The sequence below is a fragment of the Chenopodium album genome, chromosome 14, assembly GCF_948465745.1.
Source record: "Chenopodium album chromosome 14, dcCheAlbu1.1, whole genome shotgun sequence".
NCBI lineage: Eukaryota > Viridiplantae > Streptophyta > Magnoliopsida > Caryophyllales > Amaranthaceae > Chenopodium > Chenopodium album.
In genome coordinates, this window is record NC_137847.1 from 46,537,903 (window position 1) to 46,555,054 (window position 17,152).

At 33.0% G+C, this 17,152-nt stretch overlaps 2 protein-coding genes across 2 annotated transcripts; one reads left to right on the top strand and one right to left on the bottom strand.

Moving 5' to 3' along the window:
• Window positions 1-4,439: 4,439 nt before the first annotated feature.
• Window positions 4,440-7,225, top strand: LOC145579353 (coniferyl alcohol acyltransferase-like). The gene is made up of 2 exons (XM_081636589.1): window positions 4,440-4,934; window positions 6,086-7,225. Exons 1-2 carry the CDS (start codon window positions 4,476-4,478, stop codon window positions 7,031-7,033), a joined length of 1,407 nt encoding a protein of 468 aa, XP_081492715.1. The 5' UTR covers window positions 4,440-4,475; the 3' UTR covers window positions 7,034-7,225.
• A 2,932-nt stretch (window positions 7,226-10,157) lies between these two features.
• On the bottom strand, window positions 10,158-13,744 carry LOC145579354 (uncharacterized). The gene is made up of 3 exons (XM_081636590.1): window positions 12,156-13,744; window positions 10,628-11,655; window positions 10,158-10,535 (listed from the first exon to the last, which is right to left on the bottom strand). Exons 1-2 carry the CDS (start codon window positions 13,441-13,443, stop codon window positions 10,646-10,648), a joined length of 2,298 nt encoding a protein of 765 aa, XP_081492716.1. The 5' UTR covers window positions 13,444-13,744; the 3' UTR covers window positions 10,158-10,535; window positions 10,628-10,645.
• Between the last annotated feature and the right edge of the window lie 3,408 nt (window positions 13,745-17,152).

A 17,152-nucleotide genomic window follows, 5' to 3' on the forward strand; every position in this document is an offset into this window, starting at 1 on the left:
AAAGAGGCCGCCCCATTTTGATCAAGATGACAGTTTGTTTTTAAAAGGGTTAAAATTTTATTATTAGAAGTAACAATTTAAGAGTAAAATCGCTAATTTAAAATAGTGGATTATATCGATGAATGGTGAAAAAAAATTACATTTAGTTACAACTTTGTCTTTTGCGAAATAAATTTCAAGTTGAGAACTTGAAATTTCTTGTAATATAACTGTACAAATATAAAGATTTGTCTTGGGTTGAGTTGGGTGGGTCGATCAAAGGGAAAATACGAGTTTATCAAGATGTTTATCTAAGGGTAATATTCGTCTTTTTAAGCTATAAGTTAGGGGGTAAAATTGTAATTCGTGGGTCTCCTTCCATTCTTTCTCCCCCATCAGTTCTCTATCCTCCATCGCAAAAACCTTAAATGTAGAAATCAACAGCTTCACGATCGAGCACCTTCAATTGAGGAGGAAGATCCTAACCCTCTGGGTAGGGGTGCTCGCGGTGCGGTTTAGATCCCAAACCGCATCAAACCGCAAAATTGTGGTTTGCACTTTTTTCAAACCGCACCGCAAATGCGGTTGGATGCGGTGGAATTTGCGGTTAAGCCACATTTTTTAAAAAAAATTATAAATAACTTTTTAAAAATAGACTTATAATTTTATTTTTAATTATTAATACTACCTTCGATTTTTTTTAGTTGCAACTTTGGGGTATTATTTGTGAGATATAAAATATTCCAAAGTTGCAACTAAAAAAAATCGGAGGTAGTATATAATTTAATTATTAAACTCTTTTTTTAACTTTTAATTAGCTAATAGTAAAAAATTACATCATACTTTTAAGCTATTTTATATACTTTTTGATAGAAATAGTAAAAAATTGGTTTAACGGTTTGCGGTTTGACGGCCTAAACTGCAAACCGCATCAAAGTGTGGTTTGCGGTGCGGTTTGATCTAAAATGTTTTGGAAACCGCAACAAACCACAAAAGTGCAGTTTGGTCAATTTAGGAAACCAAACCGCAAAATATTGCGGTTTGATGCGGTCTAGGCTGCACTCTGAACAGCCCTACATCTGGGATTAACCATGTCCTTATTTCTCCATTTTTCTTAAGGTTTTCTATTTAAGTCAATAGCTCCTCCACCAAAAATGGTGGTGAGTTGGTGATGGGGCATTGTATGAGGTGTTGGTGAAGAACTCGTCGTTATTGTTGAGAAAGAAAGAAGAGGTCTGAAGAAGAACGAAGTAATATTAAAACAATAAAACACTTAGTGGGATGCGTTAGCTTTTGCTCTTCAACTCCACTCTCTAAGTCCAAAAGGGGCTTGTTAAGAAGTTTGCTTTCAAATTTTACAATAACTTTTTGAGACTAAGGCCCTGTTTAGTTCACCTTATTTTTAATTATTTCAGAAAAATTAAGTTCAGATCAGATCAGTTCAGAAAAAATAAGTTCAATTTAGATCATCGTTTTATTTACAGTTTTTTATCGTTAAATATCTTTAATTTCGTAATGAAAAAATTATGAAAATCACATATTAATAAAATACACATTATTATGAATCTAACAAGACCCCACTTGATATTTTTTTCCTATAGATTATCGTATATTTGAGGTCAAAGTTTGGTCAAATTTGACATTCAGATCAGACCAAACCAGACCAGATCAAATCAAATCAGATAAGCAAAAATAAGGTGAACCAAACAAGGCCTAAGTTTCTTATCAATATATTCATAACAACATGTCTTAGATACTTCAAGAGGTTTAGTGGAACAAATCACAAAAGGCCCATCTCTCATATAATAATTGAATAAGTCAATATAGAGGTTTTAAGATCAAGAGATTTACGAAAGTTGAAGCCCATCATGTACTGATAAAATTTTTTTTGTCTATATTGTAAATCATAAAAATTTTAATTGTATTAATTTGTATGGTTGTACCAAGGAGGTTAGCATGATTCTCTTTATAAAGGGAGTCATTGTTTGTGGGGCAAAGGTAAAGAATACATGTTTAAAGAGCGACACTGGGGCGGGGCGGTGCCCCTAGGATCACCACACATTAATAGATCCAAACATTTAGGATCCTAAAATTAGGTATGTATTAGATTGCCTGCTTTATGGAAGAAATGTTGTTGACTTAGACTCTGTTCACTTCACCTTATGTTTGTTGAATTGAAATTGTTTTTACTACACATAAATTATTTTGCTAAACTTAAATTATTTTTTGTAAACTTAAATTATTTTTGGCGAACTTAAATTATTTAACTAAACTGAAATTAACTTTACTAATTAAAACTTATTTTTACCGAATCTCTATTATATTTATTCTTTAAAATTATTGATTTTTACTGAGTAAAAATAATTTTTACTAAATTAAACTTATATTTATAGAACTAAAAATTATTTTTATGAAATTGAACTTATATTATAGAACTAAAATTATTAATTTTACTGAATATTATTCTTTTAAGGTGAAAAGAAAATGCCTTAAAGGTAAAATAAAAATTGAGTAACTTTTAGCTTATAGCCTTTGGTTTTCAATAAAGGATATTGGTCTTGAAATATATTAGGTTGCTTGTTTTACAAAAGAATGTTGTTGGATTTGGTCTTGTTCACTTCACCTTATTTAGATTGAACTGAAATTTAAATAATTTTTACTAAACTAAAATTAATGAATTGAATTTTTTTTACTGATTAAAATATATTTTTACTGATTCTCTATTATATTTCTTCTTTAAAACTACAAACTTTTATTGATTAAAATTTCTTTTTATTGAACATCACTTATTTTTACCAAACACCAAATACATTATTTTGAAGCTATTATTGATTTCCTAAAAAAAAAAATAAAAAAATAAAAAACCTATTATTGATAGTACTGGTGAGTTCTCTACCATTGACCACTGTTGATTTTTAACGACAGAACAAAGAACTTCACATGTTGCTTGACAACCAATTTTGCAAAAAGCCACAAATCACATGTTGCTTTCACAGCCCTACAAAATTAGTCACTATGTTGCTAGGCAGGGCCGCAAAGGCCAACAATGCTTCCTGACAAGAGGTGTACAAGAGCAAGTTTAGCCTCAAATCTTAAAAATTGGATGTGACATCATTTTTGGTGGTCTCCATTGAAAATGACATTATTAAAATCTTATTAAGACTCACTAAAACTTGTCCAAATTTATCTCTTTAGCCACAAGACTCAAATATATGACATATATATATTTTTTAAATCTCTTTATATGTAGAAGAGTGTAAAAAAAAAAAAAAAAAGGATAATAAATATAGAATTGAGGTGGGTTCCAATCATCTCAAGTCTTAAGTTGAGTCTTGGAATTTCAAGACTCAAGTTGAAACTTGCTTGAGATTTAAGAAGAAAAATGGAAAAGGTGTTAAACATTAGTATTAAGACTCAAAATAATAATGTCATTCTAAATGTTAAAAACTTAGGGCTAAACTTGCTCTTGGTACCATTATTAATTACAAGGTACTATAAGACAATGCGAGGTACTCATATTTTGCCACGTGCCTCAAAGTTAGATAGCGAGGAATACGCAAACACCAAACAAGGAAGTCTTGCCCAATAATTGCTTAAGCGACCTCTATCCATACTCTATGGGTGATGGAATTCCTTAAACAACATATTAACAACTGGACTAAATTATTTAGTCACTACGAGTACATTTTTTTTTTAGGACACTACAAGCTCATTCTTTTATTTAATTAATTTGTAAACTTGAATAGTCAAACCAATTTTCAGGTTGGGTAGTTTTGGGCCCGAGTCATGGTTGACAACCTTTTGGCCACTAATCACAATTTCGATTATAGTAGCCTAGGTGCCTAGCTAGCAGGTTAACTGATCGGACATGTGAACTATGTTTTCACTATTTTAACTTCTAGCAAAATTTACCATCATGATCTTTTAGGTAGATATGAAAAAACGTTAAATTTAACTAATATATTGTAAAATGGGTTTAGGTTTAATATACTGCTCAAATTTTTAGAATAAAAGTTTAAGATTGAGCGCAATTGCTTTAAATTTTAACTTACTAAAGTTCTAATAAACCCCAATTAAGCAAGACATATATATATAAATAAATCCATTTTTCTTTGCTCTAAGATTATGAGAGCCTATTATATGCAAGAATTAATTACTTCCTATGTTTCTTCATGTTCTTCTTGTTTTTATTATACATATTTTGCTAATGTATTATTTTTATATCATTAAATCTCACTTGCATAATATTTTATTTCATTCAACTCACTTTTCTAAAACTGTAAGTCGGTCAAGCACTTAAAAACTTTAAAGAGAGTAGGTTTAATTATAGACCACTATGTCACGTTCTCAATTGAATCAAAAGTGTATGTCTTTGTCCTTCAACGTTTGCTAACCACAAGATACATACCTTGACCATATCACTTATGTACCACAGGTTGGTTTAATTACATGATATTTAAGGGGATGTATACTAACAAAAAATTGTGTCCTCCAAAATGAGTTGTAGCTTATTAGTGTACGAAAGGGAGAAAACCCAAGAAGAATTCCAAGTGAGGGTTAAAAGAAAGGAGAAAGTAGTACCAATACACCATATAATCGAGCATAGGCTACCACTCTCAAATTTAGACTTGTTATTGCCTCCTGAAGACGTGGGTGTGTTCTTTTGCTATAAATGTCCGAATTATGGTAGCCGATTTTCGTCTTTCGGACAATTGGTTAGCACCCTCGAAACGGCCTTGGCTCAAGCTTTGGTTCATTTCTCTGTGTTTTCTAGTGAAGTTGTACATAATTCTAGGGGTGAAGTTGAGTTAATGTGCAGTAACCAAGGAGTTGAGTTCACTGAGGCCTATGCTGATGTTGAACTTTATGATCTAAACCTTTATAATCCGGATGAAAGTGTTGAAGGCAAGTTATTGCCCAAGAACAATAAGCAACGTAATGTGTTCTCCGTACAGGTAACACCAACAACTAAATTCAAGTTTAAATATAATGGATTGACTCCTATCCGATCCGTACTATCTTGTATATTTTTAATCATTATTTTCCTCAAATTTTTTAGTTTTGAATTAATGATTATATATAACACATGTACTAAGAATTTCTAACAATATTTATTTTCCCAACGAACTCTAATCTATTTACAAACCTACTTTATATATTGTTGAGCCCATAAGAAAACCCACATGTGAGTGGTGTGTTGTCCCACATTAGTTGACTTTATAAGTGAGAGTTTGTATTGGGATGTGCATCCCACATTGAAGAAATAAGAAAGTTGTGTTACTTTATAAGGCTAAGGGCTACTCCCCTTATTGCCATATGATTTTGAGGTAGAACCTCCTTGGTCTTATAAAGTGGACAATTATAACGGATGTGACGACCCAGACCCATTTATCTTATATTCTGCACATAATCTAGCGTGCCACTTAGAAAACGGAGGGAGTAATGCCTAATTGTATTTTGGTCATCACTCCCTAGTATACTGAGAAAATAATAATACGGAGTATTATTAAGTGAGTAGAAGAAAAATAGAGGTAGTATATTCTTGTGTGTGTGTGATATTTTTAACCTTAAAAAACTGAGTTTTGCATTTATTTTTGTATTTTACCACCTGAATATTTTTTTACTTTAATTGTTCCACCTCTTAACAGATTTAAGGATGGAGGTTGTTCAAAAGGTTAAGTTGGTTAAAAAAACATGTTATTTGATCAATTTAAGATCGATATCAATTTTGTAACTGCCACCTTTTTTAAAATTTTTTTCGCCACCAATTAATGGATTCAAGGACGAAACCTATTATTTGGTGGCAAAAGGAAATCTAAAAAGTTTTTTATTTTATTTTTATTTTTTTAAGGTGATAATTTGGTAAAATACTAAAAAAAAAAGGTGAATCAAATCCAAAATCGGTTTTTTTTTTTTTTTTTTTTTTTTTTTTTTTTTTTTTTTTTTTTTTTAAGGTTAAAAGTCAATAAATCTTACTAGCAATTTTTTTTTTTTTTTTTTTTTTGAAAAAAAAAAGTAAGTTCACACGTAATTGTAGATTACATATGCAATATCAAAAAATAGCAATTGACAAAATTTCCTTGCTTGCCACAAATTAACCATGCAGGCTACGGAGCTGAAATGTGGAGGAATAGTAATTGGTTGCACATTTGATGATCGTGTAGCTGATGCTTACTCAATTAACATGTTCTTAGTATCTTGGGCTGAGATAGCCAACTCAAAGCCAATCTCAATGGTGCCCTCTTTTACAAGATCATTCCTCAATGCACGATGTCCTTGTTCGTATGGTCCCTCATTGAATGAAATGTACGTACCTATTTCGTCCTTAACTCCTAGGAAAAATGAACTATTATCGAGCGTACATGAACCACTTGTTAGCCGTATATACCATGTCAATGCTAGGGAAATCGATTATATTCAATCTCAAGCAGAAGGGACTAAACTCGAATCCTTTAGTGCATTCTTGTGGAAGTTAATATCAAAACATGCTAGCATAATGGAAGGAAGTTCCAAGATGTGTAAATTGGGCATTGTAGTGGATGGTAGAACAAGACTAGGTAATAAGGGAAGTTGTAACAAACAAAATAGATTAATTAGTAGTTATTTTGGAAATGTGCTCTCAATTCCCTTTAGTGAGAAGAGGATGTGTGATTTAAATTCTAAACCATTAGATTGGGTGGCTCAAGAAGTCCACAAAATTGTGGAGAAGGCGGTGAACAACATGCATTTTCCAGACTTGATCGATTGGGTAGAAGTCCATCGTCCTGAACCATGTCTAGCGAAGATCTATAGCAGTGGGACGGATGATGGACCGGCATTTGTAATGTCATCTGGTCAGCAATTTCCTATATCAAAGGTCGATTTTGGTTGGGGTAAGCCAATGTTCGGATCATATCATTTTCCATGGGATGGTAATGCAGGGTATGTTATGCCAATGGTTAGTAGCACCGGAAATGGTGATTGGATTGTTTACATGCACCTTATAGAAGGACAACTGAAATTCATTGAAAAGGAAGCAAGTCATGTATTTAATCATTTCAAACTTTCAAGGTGATGAGTTTTTACCTAGGATACTGATCTTGGGCACTCACTACTTCATAAGGACCACAATTTTACTAAGCAACATATAGATGATGTTATTGTCTTATATTTGTACAATTTACCACTAAATAACTTTCTCTTTTATTTTAATCCTAAATAAAGTCCCGGACAAAATAATATTCTTTTTGTCCTTATTGTTTCAAAACTAACCTATCGCTTTTCAAAAAGTTGTGTTGAATTTGTAGGTATTATTATCACTTAACATGTGAGGTAGAAAATATTATTAATGAGAGATTATAGGGACCAAGTTAAATGAAAAAGGAATGAGGACAAACTCAAAGGTACAACCTAACAAAACAAAATAAAAAATAAAAAAACAAATTTTTAAGAGACAAAAGTAGTAATGGATAAATAAGTACTAAATGTATTTCCATAATTGTGCATTTGTGAGGGGATACTTTTTGTAGTTTGGTTTTTACAAACAAACTAGATCTTTCCTTGAGGACCTCGACATTACTCCCGGAGATTATATAGTTCAACATATTAAAGTTATCAACATGATAACAAAATCAATAAGATTATCTAATATAGAGTTTTCCCCTTTTTTTACACCAAACATTAATAAGTGGAAATCCATCCCTCTGATGATTGTTCTGTTGTAGTGTTGTTAAAGACATAAAACTATAAAAAAAAAAGGTCAAATTGAAGTACAAAGTGTAAAATCTATAGTAGCTAGATTACTAGAAGAGTAAACATACATTAGGGTATTAATTAATTTTTCTCATAAACTACACCTAAGTAAATGATTCATCCAAGGGACCAAGGCAAATATTTGGCAATCTAATTGCGCAACAAATTGGGTTGCATAAGTAGGTCCTACTTAAATTAAAAGTTGATTTAACTCGAACCTAAAAAACTTGATGATAATTTCTTGAAATGAATTTATACAAATCCAAAATGAGTTGGTCCAAACCCAACAAACTTAACAAAAATAAAATAAACATAGATGATCGAAACAAACCCAAATCAAGCATTTGTTAACTAGACAAAAAAAGCGGTATGCCTAGATATAACTAAACCCAATACAAACTAACACTACGAATATTAAACCATCCCAAACCTAAAAGGCCGTCATTGACCTAGTCGGAATCAGAATTGTTCGAGCTATATCTAATATAATGAGTAATGACATAACTTGAACCGAACATTCCAATTGACAAATTTATAATACAAGTTATGTGTTAAGGTTTGTATTAAACCCCATAAAAGACACTTTAGGACATGTCCGCTAACACGGTGGAGATTCCCTTATCCTTCCCTTCAACTTTCAAATTGCCTACCCCGCTAACACGGACTGAGAGGACATGTCACCTGTGAGAGGTTTCGGCCTGATAGGGCCCTTCTCTTAACCAACCCAAAAAAAAAAAAAAAACATGACAATTCTATAATTCCTACATCCTACATGAGGGTCATGAGCCAAGTAGTTTCAAAGGCAAAGCAAAATCAATTTAGAGAAATTGTTCCGTTACCAGCAACAAAAGCAAAACTTCGCAATCTCAGTCCCGACAAACGTTCTTTGCAGTGTTGTGCAGTCCATCGTTCTTCCTCAACGGTTAGCCATCAGCACCAACGGTGTCTTCTTTGCTATTTCTATTTAATTACACATTTTACTCTAAATTTTAAAGGTTAGAATTGCATTCATTACAGTCTGGATTAGATTTACATAATTGTTTAAGGTCATTTGAAAGCATCTTCGAAAAGTTAGAACATACTCCGTAATTTTTTTTTGGTAAATTAAAAGACAACTAGACTAGACCTCAACCCTCACTGTTTAAATGGTCCAATATTTGCGGGCGCGACACTTGTGAAGTTGTGAGTAAAATTACATTACCCGTAGCTTATTTGGCGATGGAATGAACCTTAACTCGTGGACAGGATGCCAATGAAAAGGGAGAAGGAGACATGACGAATTCTATAATGTACTGTATGAGAAAATTGTTAGCATTTTTTGATCAATTTTGCTTCTTTCTGTTTCACTTGCATTTGCTTGGACGTTCTTTAGACAGGATGTTTGATACAACGAAGCCCATGCTAAGGTCGCCAACAATTACTCTAATCGTTAATGATAATAATAATTGTCCATATGTATTTTTAAACCTCATGTTAAAATATAAATATTGCACCAACATAAGATCCAAAAGTACCGATAGGCGATAGCCTGGTTGGTTTTAGACCTCATATGTTGGTACCAGCATGTGATTTAAAAGTTGGCATTCAGACAGCCTCGAATTGGTACTGCATAAGATGTTTTTTCCATCAGGGTTTTATACTTTTGTGGATACTGTAATTGTTTGGATATGGGGAATTGGCTAAGCAGATCAACACCTCTATCTTGTTCCCGAGTCTTAAATTGCTTTATATATACGGAGTATCTGTTTTGCTCATTTGGAAAGTTTTTATTGAGCGAACTGATAGTATGAGCGAAAATTCACTCTTGGGTACACTTAGAAGTAGGTGCACCCAACGACAACTAAGAATTTGTAAATCGCAACACTTCTATATTGTACCCAGGTATACCTAGTAGCACCCCAAGAATCTTTAACTCATTTAATTTTGTCAAACCAAAAAAAAAAAAAAAAAAAAAATGGAATTAATGTTTAGTTCGATTCTTCTTCTCTCAATGATCAAGTGGTTTAGGATATAGTGATTTGGAAACATTTTTTGAGAAGTTTGAGTTACTCTTGAATGAATCTTCTGTTGGTCAATGTCACAATGTGCAGTTGGAATTGAATATAAACAAAGTGGCTTAAGGTTGTAGACTTGTATTTGCATTAGACTAGTTAAAGGTGGCTTTAAGGACGGACACTGAATAATAGTTATCCATAAATACCTTAATGGCTTAATAGGATGAAATGTAACCTTTTACTCTGTACGATGTTAGGACACATTTAAAAGTATTTAAACCTCTATTGACTAAGCACTATAAAAATCTTACTGCATATCTCCAAACTTATGATGTATCAACTGAAATTAGGTTGGATCTGAATTGGGGTAGCGTTACTTTGATGAAGGTATTGAGGATTTCGATTTTCTAGTAGTGCTGTTAAAGTATGGTTACAAGTTACAATGAAACAGAATGAACCAAAAGTTGTGTGACTGAAGCACATAATTTAAACCACCAGAGTACCATACAACTAAATCATAAGATGTGAAGCAAACGGCACACTACTACAGAACAAGCCTAGAAAACAGAAGCAAGAACATCTATCAGTCTGTCACACAAATTCACTACAACTTAAGTTATCAATAGCTAACTTAAATTTGCTACTGCATCCTACTCAGATATACTGTTCGGTACACAAAAGTTTGTACTTGGAGTTCTGATTGTCTATTTGCATACATCTGAGCTGCAGTTCATTTTCAGTACATTTATTAGCTGCATAGTTGCTTGTAACCTGCATTTACTTACCATTTTTATGCATTGTGAAAGAACTGCTAAGGTGCACATTTTCTTGCTGGATGGAAAAACAAATGTATCATAATCTAACTGGGGAAATAATTTAAGAACCAAGCTGTGGAGTGATTAAAGTAGGTGGTTTAAGATTACCTTTATAAAGAAAATATATTATCTGCAAGCTTGAATGGGTCTTGCATTGGGGAAGCCTGATGTATTTCTCCTCATATGTGACTCAAACGTTGGTATTGGCAGAACTGATTCAAAAGCTTCGACTAGTAATGCCACCTTCCTTTTTCGAGCAGGAGCAAGTTGATTGACTGTTTTCTGAAGTGCATAGTCGAGCATCCACTCGTCTGCATTTCTTCTCTCATCCATCTCCTGGTGCCTGAGATCTACCTTCTCTGCTTCCGGTTCAGGTTCAATTGTAAGAAAGTTCGGTCCTCTAGGGTTAAATTCTTTCTCTTCCTCAATGTCCTCATCTGCTTTCCTGCATCTCAAAAATTTCTTTAATTTGCAGCAGCTATCCAGGAGCTCTAAGTTGCTATCAGCTTCTCTTCTGTTGGAAATGCTTTTTCTGGCTTCTTGCATATTGTTTCTGATGGCAGGTGATGCATCTGCTGCTTCTTCTGTCTTGTGATCTTGTGCTTCCGATTCTTTGACTTTAACATCAGTATTCTCATCTGAGCGAAGCTCTACGTTGTTTGAATATTTCTCTTCTTCCTCGGAATTTGCTGATCTTTTACTGGCGCAATTGTCAGCTTCAGTCCTTTTCCATTCTGCAAAATATTTCTCTGGAAAGACATTTCCGTTATCAGTAATGCTATGGATTGCATCAGCTTCATTCCCTGAATCACTCTGATCAGTTTCAGAATCTTCATAGACAAAGTCAGCAACATCTTCTTCTCTGATATCTCCTACTGTGTAGTTTCCTTCATTTGATTCATCAGCATCTGTTTCAACTTCAAACTCATAAGATTCAAGCTCTTCATTTTGAGCCTCAGTAAATTCCTCAATAAGGTCAAAGAAAGATTTGCCCTGTTCGTTCATGGACTCATCTTCTAGCTTTGCAGCACGGACGGTTGCTTCATCACCTAGGTGAGACTCTTCAGTAATTTCATTCTTTGGTTCAAAATTCATATCATCTATGACCATATTTAGCTCTTTTACGTGCTTATCATCTGCACCAGATGTCACAGTCAGGTTACAATTACATATGATGTCCAACAACATTTTGTAAAATTGATCTAATCAGTACTTAACACTATCTGAGGTGGGGCTTGAATGTGACTCGATGTCTACATAATTGTCCAAATTTATTTATGTATGATCATTGGAACAGATTTTGACCATAATTCTATCTAGTCGTAGACTAGTAGTGTATCGTAATATTGATCTAATCAGTGAAACACTGTATGCAGTAGGGCTCGGTTGTAATACGATGTCTCATAATTTGTCCAAATTAATATATTTATGATCTATGGGAATGTACTTTTATCCATAGTTTTTACTTTTGATATATCAGTGAAATCATAATAAAAATTATCTTATATAAAACTCTAGATTTATGATCCTTAAGTCCCATTTTTATAGAGTATCATTAATAATGATCAAACGTAGCTTAACTGTGATCTAGGAACTAAACACTGAACATATGTTTTTATTAGTGCGAAGAAAGTACCTGTCTGGGTAGACTCGTTATCTGGCAAAGAGTCTGTATCACTGAAATTCAGGCACTCCACAATTTCATCATGAAAACATGGTGTGTATGCATCAGCTAGGAACTCCAAATAATCGCTTGCACCATTGTTTAACTCAAACTCTGGTTCATCTTGAACTTTACTGTATTCTGTCTGAACATAATCCTCATATTTGTCATGGGTGGCAGGACTTTGCCCCTCTTCCCATTCCATATCCGAGTTCTCGCCAAAGAACTCACTAGGAGAGCTCTGGCTCTCAAATGATGTTTGTGTCTGAAGAGGAGTTGGTGGAAAATCTACGTCTTCAAGACTGAAATTTATGCCTGATAAATTAGTGTCTTCAGTTTGATCAAGATCATCCTGTAAGTCAATCTCAGAGCATGGCCCATCAGACATGCTTTCAGAGACCTCCTTATCTGGGACATAGACTTCGATGAAGAAATCTTCTTTACGGTCCCCTTCTTCTATAGCCTTGTTATTCTCAGTCGCCTTAGATTTACGAGGGGAAAAAACTTCTGGTCTAACTTTCAGGGTCTTCAGCAGCCGCCGCCTTGAAGCCAAGAAGCGCTTCAAGGGAGGTGCAGAGACATGGTGATGGCCATTAAGGGAACAATAGGTATAAGGGCAGACCTTAAACACCGAGTTGCCTTCGGCTTCAGTTGCCCCGGGTTTGAGTTTAAGGTAATGGGGAAACTTAGAATCTTTTAAGGTTGATGAGCAAGTAGCTCTTTGCACATCAAGATCATCATTCTGACATAAAACAACCTTTTTACAGGCTCCTGATCTCGTGTGTTTAAAGCTAGGTGACTTTGTTAAGGCCCTCATTTTTTTCAAACTAGATAACTTGTTTAATGTTTTTGCTACTTTATGAAGCTTAGAAATGCTAGCATTGCTACTTTCCTTAGCTGTTTTTCTCTCTTTTCTTGCCTCAGAACTGCTTGTACTCTTCATATAATTCGGGGACATGTAAGGAGACTTACATGGTAAAGGCTTCTTGGGGCTCGGAGTCTTCACCGGTGTCACAAATTGAGGTGGCTTTCCTAGCTGCCGAGCCACTTCATGGATTTCCGGTGTCGTGTGATGACTAATATCGACGTTGGACCTTTTAACAGACCGCGATTTCTTCATCTTCACGGCCTTCAAATCGGCTCCTTTGCTCTTGCCATCATGGTTTTGGATGGAGGGCTTTATGATGGTTTGCTTCTTATCTGTTTTGAGGGTACTAGCTTGAATTCCAAGCTTATTGTTTATCACCTTTCTTTGCACCATCTTTCAAAGGTATAAAATTTTGGGAGAAGAAACTAAAGTTCTGTAGTTTCTTGCATATTAAACAAGCAAGAAATGCTGTCTAAATTGGAAGTTTTTTGGCTAAGAATGTTTAGTTGTATTTCAGTGGGTGGGCATTTTGTCATATTTCAACTGCTATGTGATAATATTAGGTGTCAGTTTTGAATAAGGAGCGTGATACAAATCTGTACTGTACTATTGCCAAATTTTTATTTATTTACAATAATTTTATTATTACTTGCATTATTTTTGTAGGCCGCTTTTATGTTAGTGCTCTTTTCTTCTTTTTGGTTGTATTTAAATTCTAATATTGGGACATACCTTTGCTTTTTTCTAGTGTTTTCAGAAATATGATGTGAAAGTGGGAGGTAGATAAAAATGATGGTTCCTTCATTTTCATTCCAAAAAAAAAAAAAAAAAAGGGGTGATGGTTCTCATGGTAGTGGTGGCTTTTGACTTATTACCTGTTTTTCATGACAATTTTCTATTAAAATTTTAATTTATTTTATCATAAAAGAGTAAAATCATTGATTTTTGGGTCAAATATGTGTCTGGTTATTAAGATTTAAATTTGAGAATTTTTTGGGAATAGGTTGGCTCTTATGGATGATTCTATGGTTGTCGTTTGAAAAATGCCAACTATAATTTTTTTTTTTTTTTTTTTTTTTTTTTTTTTTTTTTTTTTTTAAGAAAACTATAATTTTTAAATATGAACAATTATGATTTATTGATTTTCGAATTATTTTTAAATGTTAATGTTAATTAAAAATCAATTTAATTATTTCTTAATAAGAAATTTTAATTTTTTTAATTTTATTGATAATTAAAACCGATTTTCATAAATTATTTTGAAAAAAAATTGAATGCTAGAATAATTAATTTAAAAAAAAAAAATTTAAAAATGAATCCCTTAAAAAAGAAAAATGAATTTTAGTTAATTTTAGCATTTTAATATAAATCAAAAAACATTAAATCACCGTCTTCCAATTTTAAAAGTTATTGTAGTCATTTTTACTATACAATTTTCATATTTATTTATGTACTTGGGTGGCTAACATGCACGATGCGCTCGCCATAGCTAGTCATGTTTAGAGATCCTTTTAAGTGGTGGACAGTACAATATTAGTGAGAGAAAAATATGTAAATAAATATTTTTAGAAGGTGTTTGGTATGAATAATGAAAATGAAGTGGAAACGAAACAAATAAGAGGGAGGAAATGAATCATTTAACACTTATATTTTCATTTGTTTGGTCTAATCATGGAAATGAATCATTTAAACATGTCTCCTTTTATTTTTGTTTATGGACAGTAAGGGTAATTATTACCTCAGGTTTTAGAGAGGTAACAGATAGGTAAAACCATTACCTTTAGGTAATGGTAATTGTTATCCAAGCCTTTCAACCAAACTCTTAGTAGCAGTAATGCTTCAATTGAATCCATTTCCAACCCAAAAAACACTTTTCCCAAACATGCTCTTAAGAAGTATCAATGTCCGTACATTGTTCTTAAGATTTAGGAAAAAAAAAAATTAACATTAATGAGGACAAATAAGTAAATAATTATTTTAGAGGGTATAATTGTGCAAACACTATTCATTGGAGTTAATTTTAGACAATTAATAATATTGGATTTTCATAGTTGAGATTTGCTTATCGCACACATAATTATAGCTGGTGTTAAACATGGGCATCGTGCCGTGCCGGGCCGTGCTTGGGCGTGCCTGGGTGGGGCTTGTGCCGTACCGGCTACGCGACGGGCCGTGCCGTGCTAGATTTTGGCACACCCCAGCCCACGTGCCTGGCGGGCCGTGCCGTGCCAGGCAGCGGGCCAACCCGTAATTTTTTTTTTTAAATATATATCATATATGTATTTTTTTTAAAAAAATTGATATATATATATATATATTTTTTTTTGAACCAACTTAAGTTTATATAAATAATGTTATTAATTTATGTTTATGTTAATGTTAATATTTTTTTTTTGAACAACTTTAATTTAATTAAGTTTATATAAATAATTTATGTTTAAATTTATATAAATAATTTTATTAATTTAGAAAAAAAGCAACAATGCATATAATTAAAAAAAAATTACAAGTGCTATAAGTCGATAACACAAAAAATTGATGAATAACTTATTTTATTATATGCCAGTAGTCGGTACGATAAATCGATAATACAAAAAATTAATGATAATTAAAAATCGTACAATAATTGGTGAATAACTTCATTTTATTATACGGAATACGAGGTTCGATAATACAAAAATTGTACAATAGTACGTAATGTAAATATGTAATAATGTAATTATTATTCTTCATCTTCGTTTTCGTCTTGTTCAAGTTCATCGGCCAATTGAATTGATTGAGAACTAGTAGAACCCGACGTTCCTTTCATCGTCGTCGTTTTGTGCATAAGTACGATCTTGGGAACGAGTTTCGGCATCCAACCAATCCTTGAAGCAAACATACATTTCAAGTGTTTCGGGTTTTAGTCTTGTTCTTCTATCATCTAAAACCCGTCCCGACGCACTAAAAGCCCTTTCGGAGGCAACGGAGGAGACTTGGATAGCAAAAATATCACGAGCCATTGCCACGAAAATTGGATGTTTTATGCTTTGTGATTTCCACCAATCAAGGATTTCGAGGCCGAACTTCTTTTCATCGTCCATCCCTTTCATGAAGTCGTAACTTAAGTACACTTGCAACTCTGAAATATCGTTTTGTGTTCTCCTAGATGATGATTCCGTACCTGAAAACTTAGACATCATGTTAGCAGCTTGTGCAAATAAACCTTTGGCCCTTTTACTTATGTTTTTGGATGTTTGAGAAGGGGCAAATCGAGACACGGTTCCATATTCAGATTCATAAACTCTATATAAAGAGAAAAAATCATTACTCACCTTAGTTTTAAAAGTTTCAACATCATCTTCAAAAGCTGTGTTAGTAAAATAAATATCAATTAATAAAAAAGTGCCATCATACTTTTGTCTAGTATCTAAAATAGAAGCAAAAATATAAATCATAGGAATAGTAGTGTAATATTTACGCCATTTTTCCTCCATAGAAGGAAGAAATCCATCATAATCGTGTTGTGATCGGGGTTCGGTAAAAACTTGTGCAAGTAAACATGCATTGCTAAGAAAAAAATAGGAACAAGGATTATATACGGAAGAAAAACAATGTGTCATAATATATAATAATTGTAAAAACTGCATATATTTTTCACAATTAGCCCAATCATCTTCGAGTAAAGCAAATTGTGGAAATTTTTTATTATAAAAAAGTGTTAAATGAACCTTGTACTTGATTGCCCTACTCAACATTTCATAGGTGGAGTTCCACCTAGTTGGACAATCCGGTGCTATTTTTATAGCCTTTATCCTTTGTTTCCTGCAAAAACCTTTCCATTCTTGATATCTCAAGTTAGAGCTATTAATAGACATATATAATAACATTTCTAATTTTGTGATAAAATGGATCAATTATATTGCTTGTGTTCCATCCTTCACACACAAGTTAAGAACCTGACAAATGCATCTAATATGAAGTGCATCTCCATCTAATAATACATCGGTCAATTGGGGTTTAACCAAATTTGCACTAAATGTCATAGAAGTTGCATTATCAAAAGTCATAGACATGATTTTATCCCTAAGACTATATGCATCAATAGCTTGCATTAAATGAT